This window comes from Limulus polyphemus, unplaced genomic scaffold (assembly GCF_000517525.1).
Source record: "Limulus polyphemus unplaced genomic scaffold, Limulus_polyphemus-2.1.2 Scaffold2358, whole genome shotgun sequence".
Lineage (NCBI taxonomy): Eukaryota > Metazoa > Arthropoda > Merostomata > Xiphosura > Limulidae > Limulus > Limulus polyphemus.
The window spans coordinates 91507-106304 of NW_013667968.1; the positions used below are offsets into that span (position 1 = coordinate 91507).

The window sequence follows — 14798 nt, forward strand, 5'->3', positions numbered from 1 at the left end:
TATATATTATTACTATTTATAAATAAATTCTTCAATTTAAATTATTTTTCTTAAAACATAGAACACTAAATATAGAAAATATACAGAACACAATGGTCTCCACTACTTATGATGTTACAAAGTTTTTTTTTGTATTTGTGCATTATACTTGCTAAGCCTTGTCGATTTTCACACATGTAGTAAATAGAAAAATTAATTTTTGGAGATTTTATACATGCATGTTGGAATACCAAAAAATTATAACTTACTATACAGATATCACAAAAATTTACTGTAGTTTATCAAGCTTCTTAACTAAGCAGTATTTGGGTCTAAAAAACCTAATTTCTGATTAGAATATAGCCTTGATAACCACACTTCAAACTCTCCAATAGTTATAGCAGCTTTTCTTATATAAATATTTTAGGTAGACTGACAGGACTACATAGTTCAAATTGAGTGCTTTTTATTGGTTATATACATGAATTTAAAAGAAGTAGGCACTGGGAAACAAGTATTTTCAAAAATGAAGTGGTGGAAATAATAATAACTCAGCAAATAAAAAAAAAGGTAGATGGTTCTTATTTTATATTCTAGCTTGTCAATACTAGTAACTTAAGTTTCTAATTTGTTAAAAACTATAGACATCATAAAATGTAATCTGAGTAAAAGCAGAAGACCACATGACAAAAAAATTATATTTGGCAATTTTTTTTTAAATTTGCTTTTGAATTAAGTATTAACTTGAATTATAAACTACAATTTGATGCCAAATTTATCGACATACATTCATAAAATAGTAGTTTGATAGTGTTTTGAATGTAAGTCTACAAAACATGATGACATGCCCTCTAACCCCTACCCATATAGAAAGGGTTAAAAGTTACAGTATGGATGATTATTTTAGGGTTACGAGATTGATGTAATCCACCAACCCCGTACTGAAAGAGTGAGACCAATATTATCCTGATATCAGAGCAAATGTAATAATGAAACCCAAGAAAATGTGTAACTTTCATAAAATTTCTATTTAAATGGCACATAAATGATTATCAAATTTAAAAACTGTTATATACTTACTTGACATGATACAGTCATTTTCTTCTGAAATTCTTCTCTAACATGGCTATATTTATCTACATAACTTTTGTAGTCCTCACCTGGACAGGAGAAAATTAGTTTTTTTACACCCAAGTTGTTGTAATCTCATCAAGAGCTCTATTAATTGTACTGATAAGTGTTTCACACACATTAAAATTTTTTCCCTTGAAAAGTGCAGGCTAATAATTTCTGTTTAATTGACATACGAGTTCATGACTTTTTAAAGGCCATATATTTGTTTTGTATGGAAGTATTTCTTCATGTTTTGTCATTGTAATAAAACTGGGATTAGATTAAAATTAAGAAACATAAAATAGAAAAAATGGGAAGAAAAAGGTCCATAAAAGCAATAACAGTTTGTTTAATGCATTTAGCTCTTTGATTTGCACATCTTTAACAACACCAAAAATGTTGGACCACCATAAAAGGATTAATATATAAAAATTATCAAATTAATGAAAATTTATCACACTTACAAGCTTTCTTGCACTTTAACTCTGCCTGAAAAAAGAAATTTTTTGCTTGATTAGTTCTTTTTGATACTAATGTTGACTTTAAGTTATTGTGATCAATAAAATCAACACTATTTCATGGGAATTTTTTTTGTTTTTACTTAGTAAATAACAATAAAAAATCTGTAAAAAACTATGCATAAGTACATTAAATTGATTAGTTTATTTTCTAAATAATATAAATGTAAAAATATTCTTGTTTTCAAGAATTTTGATTGTGAGAAACAACAAAAAACACAGATGTCTTGAGTTTCAAATTACAAAAGTAGTTTTGAAACTCTTGAAAACACACATATTTAAACAATTTTTGATGTTAAACAATTTTTCAAATTCAAGAAAATATTTGCCAATCTTTATACCAAGTTCACTCGACAATTTCTGTTAATGGTGCCTCATGTAAGCACTTAGCTCAAAAATAAGCATGGAGTCTAACACAAGTGGTTTAGTGTTTTCCAACAATATGAATTAAGATAAACTTAGTTGTATCCAAAATAACAACCAACTGAACATCGTAAAAAGCCAGGAAATCACACAATCAACTAACATGTACTTAAACTCTGAAAACAATTTACTTAAAACATCTTTCCAACATTATTATTTAATCTATCTTACAAGTTATTTAACAATTGACTGACATTTCATTCTGTGAAAACATATTTTTTTAAATATCCTAATTAAAACAAACAAACAACTGTGTGTGGTAGCTGAAGAAAGTATACAAAATGTAACATTTAACAATAATAAATGTTCGCCATATTGTTTGCTTCCATTTTACTTAAACAGGTCAAGTTCTCAATAAATTTTGTAAGCAGCAATCAGATTACCTGCACCCTATTAAATTTAAATATATTTCTTTAGAATGTGGAATGCCACTTCATCTACATGAATTTTGTAAGTAGTGATGTGGCTGTTGTACTGGATCTTTTTCTTAGTTAGTAAAAGGTAAAAAAAGAAGTACACTAAACAACTGAAATACTTTACATGCTATACTCTAAAGATCAATGAATCACAACACCACTGAATATCCAATTTTCTTATTCATTTAAAGTTTAAAGTATGGGGCTACATCTACTCTAAGTTATGCCACGTAAACGATTAGTTTAACTGTGTGTGTATATATTTTTAGCACAAGTCAAAACATAATTTTATAAGACATATTCATACAATTTTTGCTAATAGTGAAAACTAAATACTTAGGTTTGGTTTTAATTTATCATACAATTGTACACAAACTGACTTAGTGTTTTAAAATATGAAAAATTATTTTTTCGAGCTATTACAGCAATCAAGTAATCTTACAAAAATTAGAATTAAAAACACTAGCAAGTAAGGAAATATTATCATTTCACACGCTTGCACAAGTTTAACTCAAAACAATCAGCAACATAAATTCCTCTACAGCTACAAAATAGTTTTCAGTTTCCGGAGGTACAAACTTCTTTCAAAGGGAAAATTCTTTGCCCTGGATATTGTATTCTTAATGCTTCTGATACCTGTACATTTTAAACTACAAAAATTACAAATAAATTTGCTATTATCCGAAAGCTAAGACAATAGAAACTTTTTAAATACGCTAATATTCTTTTAAGTTTAATTAAAAATTTTTTTATATAAATTTACATAACTGAGGAAAAAACAAAGACAATCATATGTTTCACAAATACTTCATTTTTTAACAACCACTGGTTTGCGAGTAAAGGCATCATCAGGTATTTATGAAACGTACAATTGTCTTTGTTTTTTCCTTTACCGGTGAAACCGTGGTCATTAATAAATTAAATATTTGTGAAACATACAACTGTCTTTGTTTTTCCTCAATTCTATAATTATGGAGTTTCTCCAAGTACCAACAGTTTCAAGTATCAATTGCAAAATCTAAATCAGTGTCATTACATAAAATACTTACTTTTTCAAAATCTTTTGGAGAACTATTTTCTTTTCTCAATTTCTCCACTTCCAGACACCTACTATTGTATGTTTCTTTTGCCTAACAAATAACGAACAGTCATAACTTCATAGGGTAATGCTTATAACCAATAAAATAACATTTCAATACTGTTAAAAAAACCATGGTACATAATATATAAAGATTTTTTTGTACTTATGGTTTGTTATGTTTTATGTATACCACTATAGTAAGTTGGAATTAATGCAATATTTGAGTCAATAAAGAATGAAAAATAGGTCTTTATATTAATATGAAACAAATAAACAGTTAATGTTTACACAAACATCAGTTATATATAGAGGTACAGTAACATAATTACTAGCTAGATCCAGATGTGAACAGGTGTGATATGTAAGCATACCATGCATTTTCTTCTTTGGAAAGTTTATTTTATTCTAACTACTTTTGTCATTCCCTTAGAGATAACACCTTGTCTGCCCATGGAGGGTATGGCTGTAATGGTGCATGCTGTATATGAAGATTGATAACAGTCCTCCAATGGTAGGTCAGTTAATATCTTGAGTTAAACTTTCCTATGTTTTGCTGAGATTGACCAACAGTGACAATGGTGATGCTTCCATCTTAGAGGACAGTATCACAGAATTTGCAATATAATACTATTACCTCTCAGTTCAATCTTTCTAAGTTCAAGCCATTAGCTGGGTAAATAAAGTTTAAGTCCTTTGTTTAACCAATAATCTATCTATATACTACTAAAACTCTGAGATTGTTTTTGGGGTTGCCTGTAATTAAATAGAGTAAAAACGGCACACAATAATGCCATATTTGTAATGAAATGAGAATAGAAACAGAATAAAACAAGTTTTGTTAAAATTGGGCCACAGGTTACCGAGTTAGCCCTGTTTTTCCGGTCATTTTTATGAAAATTTCTAGATGAATTTAGGCACACTAGATGGCGCCACATATCAGTTTATCTATCTATCGATTCGTTTTCCACCTGATGCATCACTTTAAAATATCTTCTATACAACAACATATGCACAACAGAAATTAAATGATGAGATGAAAATGTGTTATAACAACATGTAGAAAGAACAACAATAAAATGGACCTATAATATTATTGACTATTTGCAAATAGTAACTATGGAGATGAGGTAATAAAATAAAAATGAAGTCGAGAACAACAAAATTTTATAAACGAAAACCTATCGCCAAGCATTGGCTATAATATTATTTCCCTGTCAGTGTTCCCATCTTCATTAAAAGGCATAAGATGACAAAAATAAGATCTTGAAGAATCTATCTGTATACTACTAAAACTCTGAAATTGTTTGTTTGCTTATTTTCTCAGTGAAAAAATCATTCACACTACCGTTCACGCTCTTTACGAAACTTCATTGGGCCACAGGTTACCAAATTAGCTCCATTTTTCGGGTCACTTTTATGAAAATTTCTAGCATGAGTAATTTTACATCACACTACCATTCGCACTCTTTACAAAACTTCTTCATTCAAACCTATTTTCCTGTCAATGTTCCCATCTTCATTAAAAGACGTAAGATGACAAAAACAAGATCTTGAAGAATTTCTCAATAATGTGCCTTAGTTATGGTAGGTGAATCGAAGAAAAAATAAAGTGTTACTGTTTCTTATTTGTAGAAGGTTTAACAGGAAAGACGACAACATTATGAACTAATTCATCACAATACCTGAAAACTCTGACTTCACTTTTTTGAAAAATGAAATGGTCTTTACTTTTACTCCCGATCAACAATCAAATATCGTTTCTTGAATTACGAATAACATGAATGGATTGAAATATTTAATTAAATCATCTCAAAATAAACCTTCATTTGGTGCAAGATTGAAATTAGCTTGAATTTTTCATAACCTCTGAATACTGGGAGACCCAACAGGTCACGGGTTGTCTAGTACTCTCCTAAAAATTGACAAGTAAAGTTAACTAACTCTTAATAAACATCTTAATAAGTTCTTAGGGGAGTTTAGAGATATTCAAACTAAATACCTGCCAGGTCTAGTCTAGTCTTGTACTGGTGCATGATGACATTTTCCTACAACAATAGCTCTTCACCAATAGGAAGCTGACAACCTCCATGTACAGTAACTCCCCTTATGCACTTGCACTCAAAATAACTTCATTCTTAGACTAGGCAAAATGAAAGTGCACCGTAAGTGAGGAGGTCGAGTGGGCATGTGTGCAGAAGTGAGTATCTATTGGAAATACATTTTCGGGTCAGGAAAATGTTAATTTCCAAGATGATACCTCACCTCCACAGAATACCTACAATCCCACAATAAATTGATGGAGGAGCTGGTGCAAATTTAAGCTTAGATGAACTCCATTCAGAAAGTGCCCAAAGGGAAAGCCCATAATTTGTGACACATGATGACAGGAGCACACACCTGAGAGACCACATCTCTTATTAACCATGGTATATCTTTGTCTGGAATGGAAGGGGAAGACACAAATAAGCCCTAAGTGTAACAGGGAAGAACAGAATAAGAACAGGACCATTTGAGCACTTACACACAAATGGTCAGCTAGCAAAGAAGCGTAGTGTGGTTAGGGCATGATCAGACCATACAGGGAGTGCTCACCTAGGCTCAAATGGACAGACTCGGGTCGCAGGAGGAGGGCACACCAGCTGTTTGAGGAGTGACCTGCACTAAACTGGAAATGTCACCACCACCATACTATTTACCATATTGTGTTAAGCTGAACCAATGTAGAACTCTTCAAGGTCTAGCACCTCAGTAACAAAGAACTGGTAAGTGTCAAGGGTGTCCCAGGCTCCACTTCAAGAGGAGGAGAATTCACACTGGGGAGACCCAGAAAAGTGCCCAGAGCTGCACTGAATGCCTACTGGAAAGGTATTTTACTGGAGACGTTGCAATGGGTGACTGTGAATCCCTAATTTTAACAGCTGACAAGCATGAGCCAAAGTGATGGCTTTTTCCATGACAGTCCATGGATTGGTGTGGTCTAGATTGGGCAGTTGAGTCAATTTGTATATCATGAGGATACCTAAAGTGGTCTAGCAGAACACTCCATCTTGACAGTGTGTACTGATAGGGCCAGGGCAGATAGTCTGAACACTTTACATTAACCCTGGCCTAATACAGATGATGGTAAATAAGCATACTATGGGAGGGTAACATCAGCCACCTGATGGGATCCTGGGAGAAGAAAAGGAAGAAAAAAAGCAAGCATGCTTACTCATCTTAAAGATAGCAGGTTGACTGAAAAATGATGACCAGGGAGTAATGAATCAACCAAATGATGAAGATAATGAGCACTGAATGTATGTGAAGTTGTCCACATGCCCACCTGGAGGATCTTGTCCAAAGGCTGGCAAAAACGAGAAGCAAGAGAATGAGACAGGTGATGAATGTAATGCAATGAAATGCAAAAGAGCCTGCAAGCATCAACATGAAAATAAAAATAAACCAACCTAAGAATTTGACAGACCCATCAGGTAAGAGCAGAAAATGAGAGGTCCCTAAATGAAGAAGGGCCCCAGGGTAAAAACAGATGATGGAAGGGACTCTGAATGTGGAAAGTTCGTACCAAGGAACACTGAACAGCTTGAACTGGTCATAGGAGCTGATCTGGGTCTCAACAAGCATAAAAGTGAGAGGAGAAAAAGAATGGTCACTCTCCCAAGTGACTAAAGTCTCAGAAAGAAAAGACCAGTCCAGGTAGGAAGTAAATAAATGAGAGAATACAGTGCAAGAAGCATTAAGAGCATAAATACCTGAATGATAGTGATTGGAGGTGAGGAGGAGAAAGTTGTAAGTTTTAACAGAAAGGTGATAGAAAGAGCAAGAAGCTAATGGATCAAACAGGGCACATGTGAGAGTGTGTATTACCACATTAATATTCCAGTCAGGAATGGAAGTCAGTTGAAAGGGTCAGTGAAGAATGAAGGATTAAAACAGTTTGGAGAGGACTAAGAAATAAAACACCTATGGTAAATAACAAGTCAAAAGGTAGTGGATAAGGCTCCCAGATAACCAGAAACAGTGGGTACTGACAAACCACAGTCAAACAACCAAGTGAAAAAGGAAGAAAGGCAGATCACAGTAAAACAGCTAAGAGGAATGGAATGGCAAATGGATCAATGTTGAAAAACTTGCCACTTACAATGAAAGACAGACAAAGTGAAAGGACTACAGGAATCAGATGAGAAGGCTACATGATTAGGGAGTCCAGCCCTAAGGACAATGGACTGGACAAATCCTACATGTGAAGATGAAGGGATGATACCCCTGGATTAAAATGGAGTATGTGATGCTGATGCAACAGAGAGGAGACAAGAGGTAAATGAAGGGGTGGGGAGGTCTGGATGCCAATTGAAGATGTAGAGGAAACCAGGGCTATGCTGGCCAAAAAGCTAACACCCAACAAGAAGTGTGTTTATCAAAGTATATTACATTTAGTTAGTTGTTTTCTTACAATAACGTTTAATATGTTATATTATAATGGTAATGTTAGGTATTATCTTCTATTTAGGGTTTTGTATCTTCATGAACATTGGTTTTGTTCGTGTCATAGTATGTTAGGTGCATTCAACATGACATGCTTTTAACTAAAAATCATATGGCATTAATTGTCACTGATGTTGTAAAGAGATGTGCTGTATGGAGTTTCTACAGAAAAGTGTAAGTTTGGTGTAAGAGAGAGAGCAGATATCCAAAAAAAATATACATCAATGAATATGGTTTGGGACAGTAACTGGTGTTCATGGGTTGCCTAGAGGAGGCAGGTTATTTTGTTTATTTATTGTTTTTTTCATTAATGAAATTGGTCCGACTAAATTACAATTTTGAAAGAATTTTTTTTTTTCATTTTAAATTGTCATTCATTATTATTATTCATTATAATCTTTATAAGTAGATAAAAACATATAGTATAGTTGATTTGCTATATTTATGGCAGCGTTGACTTTTTAGTTTTGCTGTGGGTACATAGCTTACTCTGATCGTAAGTTATTATCATTACTTACCAGGAAATACCACATAGGTAATAGTATATCCAGATGTACACTAGTACCAGGCACAGAAAAAGCATGCTTACGAACTTCGTAGATCCAGTTATACATAATGGGTATCTAACGTATCATGGTGTACACAAGTAGTAGAAAGCTTATAGGATAACTACGTACCACATGAATTAGAAGTGAATACAGACAATAATGTATATTGGTATTAGAAATCACTACAAAACTGCAAAGAGTGAGAAAATGTTTAAAAGTTGAAGTTACACTTTGGGATGATTACTTTCTGCATAAAAAACTCAATTTCAACATTCAATGAACTGAACTAAGCATTTCAACACCATTTTCAGAAAGAAAAAAAATCTATCAATTCTCTTATGATTTGTTATAAATTTATATTTTTTGTTACGTAAAGAACAGAATGTCAGAGAACAAACACATGTGAGACTATGAGATTTTGAAATGTTTAGAAATTTTGCAGGAATGAACTAAATTAAAACAAACCTAAAAGGTAAAGAAGAGAAATAAAATAAACGTTACTCAAAGTCTATTGGACAGCATGTTTATATAAATAAAAAGTATCTAAACCATGGAGCAAGAAGTGTCTTATAAAAAAGTATCAAAGTCAAATATGTGGCCACATTCCAGTTAAAAATGTTATAGACTTATAATAACAACAGTTAATATCACCAACATGACTATTAAGTAATAATACAGCTACAAAGAAACAAATAAGTATCTACACACAGTTCTTGTGCACATTTAAACAAACATTTCCTTGAAACCACAATTTCTAAAAATGTTGATCAGGTATAATAATCTTAAACAGCAATGAAGATGTGAATGGAAAATTCATTGACTACTGAAAATTTTACATCCTGAACATATTGGCTGAACGTGTACACATATTCATTTTCAAGCAAAAACTGCAATATATTCCATATAATGTTTAACAAAAACTGTATTTATCACATACGATAAATCTCCTCATTGAAGTACTACAGAATATCTAAAGCATGACAATAAAAGTCAAATAAAACATAATGCTTCAGGAGTACAATATGTCATTTTGACTGTTAATTGTAATTGTTACTGCACAGATACACTAAATGCAGATAAAATTTCTACTAATTGGAGTATGATTCTTTCTTATGATTAGCATGAGTAAATCACATAAGTCTTAATAACAACGAAGCACTAGGTATACACAACACAGCAATTTTAAATTAGTAATGCAACCTAACCAAACAGAGCTTTTTTTTGCAAAACCAAAATCATATCTTCTGGTGTGTGTTTGTAATAATTCTAGAATCAATTTTTAGTGACCATCCTATTAGATCTTTGACGGTTAGGCAGAAAAATGAAAAATACAAATTTCTAAGGTAGTCAATGCGCATTATATGTCTAACGTCAGCAAGGCAAGCCTTCACCTTCCCGTTCAATAACCTAAATAATGTTTGCTGCACCAGCCATTTTTACTTTATGGTTTTGTGTAGAAGCACATCAAGAACCTTACCAAAAGCTCATAGAAAAATCTAAGTACTCAGTTTAAATCAGATTATACATTAATTTCCTAAACATTTTTGCTAAACTTGGTTATAATTCAATGAAAACCATTTGTAGAGATGTATAACAACTTTTAACTGCAAATTAGTACATAGACAGCTCATGATGAAAATAACTGTCTTAAAATGGCATTGTTTATCATTCTATAAAATAAATACAAGTAAATAAATAAGCACATGTCAATGACTCAGAAAAGATACCTAAAAAGTTTGGTCAAAACCTATTACAAAAGTATCAAATTAAATAATAAAAGTGCACTTATTTCTTTACACAAAAGTGATAAAAGTAATGCTTTCAAAATTAGAAATTAGAGGATAACAACACTGAAGAAATATGAACAAATATTTATCATAATCAACATTTCTTTCAACATATCCATGGAAAAGTATAAGAAACAGCTACACATCTGTACAATTGTTTTGTGATAACAAAAGACACAAGTGATTCACCATCTTAATCAGGGAATAAAACATTTACTATAGTATTATACACTGGCTTACTTTTGATAAAGATGTTATTGTCTGTTGAATAGATTGCACTACTTCTAATGTCCCAGATTCCTCTTCTTTAACCTTAAAAAAAATAAAATTATCAACAAGATGACGACAAAGTCGCAAGTCTTTATTAACATTGCTATTAATAGTAACCTACAAAAAATATTATCTGTGGGTTACATTTCTAGTTGTCACTAGTATGTATACAACTTAATACATATGCTTATTTACACGATGTATAAAAAATAGTTGACCTACATTGAATTATCATACACTTTCTGTTTAAGACGTAGCTACTTAATTATAGATATTTATGTGGGATAACAGATTTATTTCATTAATACATTTGATGTCTAACAGTGAGACATGATCACACATAACATTCAAAGTACAATTACATTCAGATTACAAATATATCCAATCAAATAATTATTTATTATGATATCAGTTCCATCTGCTTTTTAATGTAATTAACTGAAAACAAATATAATGGTGCTTCTAATGCTTTATCTATATAAGGTTTGAATTCTTCGATTCTCAGTGCTTCAAATTTTTCTCATTTAGGTTTCCTCTACTTTCAATACTTTAACATTTTTTAAATTTATTTTGTGTTATTTTTTAATCATATGTTTATTTATGTTTGACTGTCTTTGTTTTTCATGTTCCTTGCACCTGGTCATTATCTCGTAGAGAAATTTCTACAGAATAAATATTCCATTTTATGTACTGTGCCATTGCCATATTTTTCATTATTTTATGATTTTAGTAAAAACCCTTTAATGTTGGTTCCTATTTTTTTTATAATTTTAATTTTTACATTTGTGTTTTGTTTACTTAATTTGTACCATAAACTATATTTTTATTAATAATACCTACAAACAGTATTTAAACATAAATATGTTTCTTTTCTTGCTCTTCATGGGTGTTTTGGTAAGTTTTCTTGTTGTTCTTATTTTTGTTCATTTGTTTGGAATTAAGCACAAAGCTACACAATGGGCTATCTGTGCTCTGCCCACCACGAGTATCGAAACCCGGTTTCTAGCGTTGTAAGTCTGCAGACATACCGCTGTGCCACTGGGGGGGGCTGTTCATTTGTACTTGGTTTATTGTTTTCTTGACTGTGTTATCAATTAGACTTGGAGGGTATTCTTTTTTTCTTTTGATTATCCGTTTCCACATTTTCATTGGTGCTTAATCTCAGTGCTGTTATCATACTTTCTTTTAATGTTTTGATTTTTAGTTTTTATCACCAGTATACATTAGTTTTACAATCCTTTCTTTCTTTTTCTAATGTAAATTTTATGTCTTTATGTTGTTTGTTAGAGTTAATTTCATTCACTGTGAACAACCTGCAGTTTAAAGGTGGAGTAGTAGAGCACATATTAGCAATTTCATAACAGTTTTTGGATTATAACAAGAGAAAAATAATATATATGTGTTTAAGCCAAAAACAAAAATTTGTCTGATAAAAATTCAATAGTAATAATTTAGAAATGACTAGTTCCCCCCATTTTAAATACAAAAACTAATACTCACTAATAAAAGAGCAATTCATTTATCTTTATCTCTTTTTTTTTGTGAAGTTAATGCACTGCCTTTCATAAAAATACAAAAAGCATTTTTTCCCCTAGTACCAAAGAAATTACACAAATAACAATATCCACAATATAATATACCATAAAAATATAATAAGCCTAACACTAATGTCTTGTGACAAGAATAATTAAATTATACTAAGGGTTCTGTTTAACTCAGAGTTAGTTTTCTAGTTGGGATAATTACAAACTCTACTTACCAGTTTATGTTTTTTATGCTGTTCATCACAGTATTTATGTACCTCTTTAACTAAATCTTGTATCCTTTGCACCATTTCACTATGAAGAGACGAAAGCTTCTCTGTTGAAACTTTCAAGACTTGCCACAATGGAGCAAAGGTTCTAAGAAGAAAAAAAAGTTTTACAGTTTATATGGACTTTAAACTACATCCACTTTTTGAAAATTTTTGAAGAGATAAAATAATGAAATGAGTTAATTTTGAGAAACCGTTCATTTTAAAAATTCTCTTTTTATTAATTTCTCATATACGGACATGATAAATTGGTGATTAAATAGCTTTTACATTTACACAGCACCTTGGAAAATTAACACACAGGAAAGATTATTCATGTCTCCCAATATATGTGGAAACTATATTTATATACATTTCTTTCTCAAATATATATTAAACCAACAATTTCCTTTCCTAAAGTTTTCATGTTTATAATTTGCTAAACCCTGTTAATGGTCTCTCTGTTAAATATAATTATTCAGAAACATATAAGTTATATACATTACAAATGATTATCTAAAAATGGTATCTAAAAGTTCTACTAATTCCGAAATGGCTTCAGTTAGCAATCATCATGTCCACAGGTTAACACATGGTCAGATTTAAACCTTTCGCATCAGGTAAGTCAAAGTGCAACTGTTACAACCATTTACAAAGTTACATTCAAAATTTAAATAAACTACTTTATTATCAACTTATATGAATAAACTTGGCATCATCATGTCCACAGGTTAACACATTGTCAGATTTAAACCTTTCGCATCAGGTAAGTCAAAGTGCAACTGTTACAACCATTTACAAAGTTACATTCAAAATTTAAATAAACTACTTTATTATCAACTTATATGAATAAACTTGGCATCAAAACATAGCTAATAAATGAAATTTTGAAATAAAATTTAAGTTCTTAATTTTATTAGGAAATATAAAAATAAAATCTTCTTTCTTCCCTAGTATGGAAATTGTGAATTTTACTCTCTAAGTCTTTTCTAATTGATTTACCACCCCTCTGAAAAGCACAGAATTTAACTTATATTACTCACATAATACAGTTAATACTCAGGCAAAGCATAATTTTTATAGAATTCAGTCTTATTTGGTTATGGAGCCATAAACTAGAAAATCAGATTCCTCTTGCCACACCCACCTGTCACATCCTCTCTCACAAATTGCCAATAGTTCTCTGACATTCAATACTATATTATTTATAAGCAATAGAAATTAAAAGCTTTAATATATCAAATGATGTATTATATTGCATTGTTTTTGTGCAGAGAATTGTCTATTTTGCTTCCAGTTCCAATTTTATTCCCACAGAAAACACATTGAGAAGCTTAGCTGAATTTTTTAATGGCTCTTATTGCATAATCAGAAAGTCAGAAAAATTATGATACTTATAGGATATTCTCTTATTTTTACATATTATTATTATTGTGTGTTCTTAGGTGCAGTATTTAATGAAATAAAACACCATATAATTACAGACAAAATATTAGTAGGTTTAAATTTCATCAACAGTCAACAGCAAAGAAAAAAAACAGATAAACACTTACCTGATGATGACAAAACCTTGTTGAAACATTGTACATTTGCTGTTATGTTAAACTTATATTAAAGTTTTTCTTCATTACCCATTCAATCTGTCTCCAACCATTATTAGTCTCAAAGTGGGTTCCTCGTCATTGAATTTGAAAACAAATATCAGTATTACTATGCACAAGTACCAATAAGGCTGGCTATCAACAACACTGGTAAACTAGTTTTCAAAGCTTAATGATAAAGTATAACATGTAACTCACCCATTTGAACATGCACTGCCAGCTTGTTTGGCTAACTTTGTTAAAAGTTTTGACTGAGCTTCTTCAATTCCTGATCTAAATCAAAGTAAATATAACTTTTATTTTCTTTGGTATTTTCATGATGATGCCCAAAACAACCAACTAAATTTTCAAAAATACTAATAAACATTATAAAATACTTTTACACAATTTTAGTCTGGTAACCACATAAACAATTGGAATTTTAGGTGGTCTTAATTTGGTTAAAATGTTTTATAAAGTTTAATATTTTACACTTGTTACATTAGTAACTCCTGTATTTAAAAACACACACTTGATATCAATGAAAAAATATTAAATAACTTTAATCTTAGCAAGACCAAGGCACAGACTTTACTCTTTCTATGATATATATAAAGCTAAAAATTATAATCACTTCACATCGAGTTAAAAAATTAATATTCTCAGGCTATGTAAAATTAATAAGTTAATTCTTAAGTGAGTATGGATGACTTATAACTGAGAAGTTGAATGTTTTTATTTTTCCTTCTTAACTTAGTGATGATAATATTGTTGTTTAGAATAAATATTAATTGCAAGATGACTATTCA

General features: G+C 30.9%; 1 protein-coding gene across 1 annotated transcript in view; it reads right to left on the minus strand.

The window, feature by feature from the left end:
• LOC106466717 (F-BAR domain only protein 2-like) overlaps positions 1 to 14798 on the minus strand; it is a 114579-nt gene that overhangs the window by 76509 nt on the left and 23272 nt on the right. Inside the window, exons 3-8 of the mRNA XM_022394803.1 lie at positions 14209 to 14283; positions 12377 to 12518; positions 10588 to 10659; positions 3499 to 3579; positions 1557 to 1581; positions 1060 to 1139 (exon numbers count right to left, since the gene is read on the minus strand). Of these exons, the coding sequence (XP_022250511.1) occupies positions 1060 to 1139; positions 1557 to 1581; positions 3499 to 3579; positions 10588 to 10659; positions 12377 to 12518; positions 14209 to 14283 (475 nt within the window). The remainder of the gene's footprint in view (positions 1 to 1059; positions 1140 to 1556; positions 1582 to 3498; positions 3580 to 10587; positions 10660 to 12376; positions 12519 to 14208; positions 14284 to 14798) is intronic.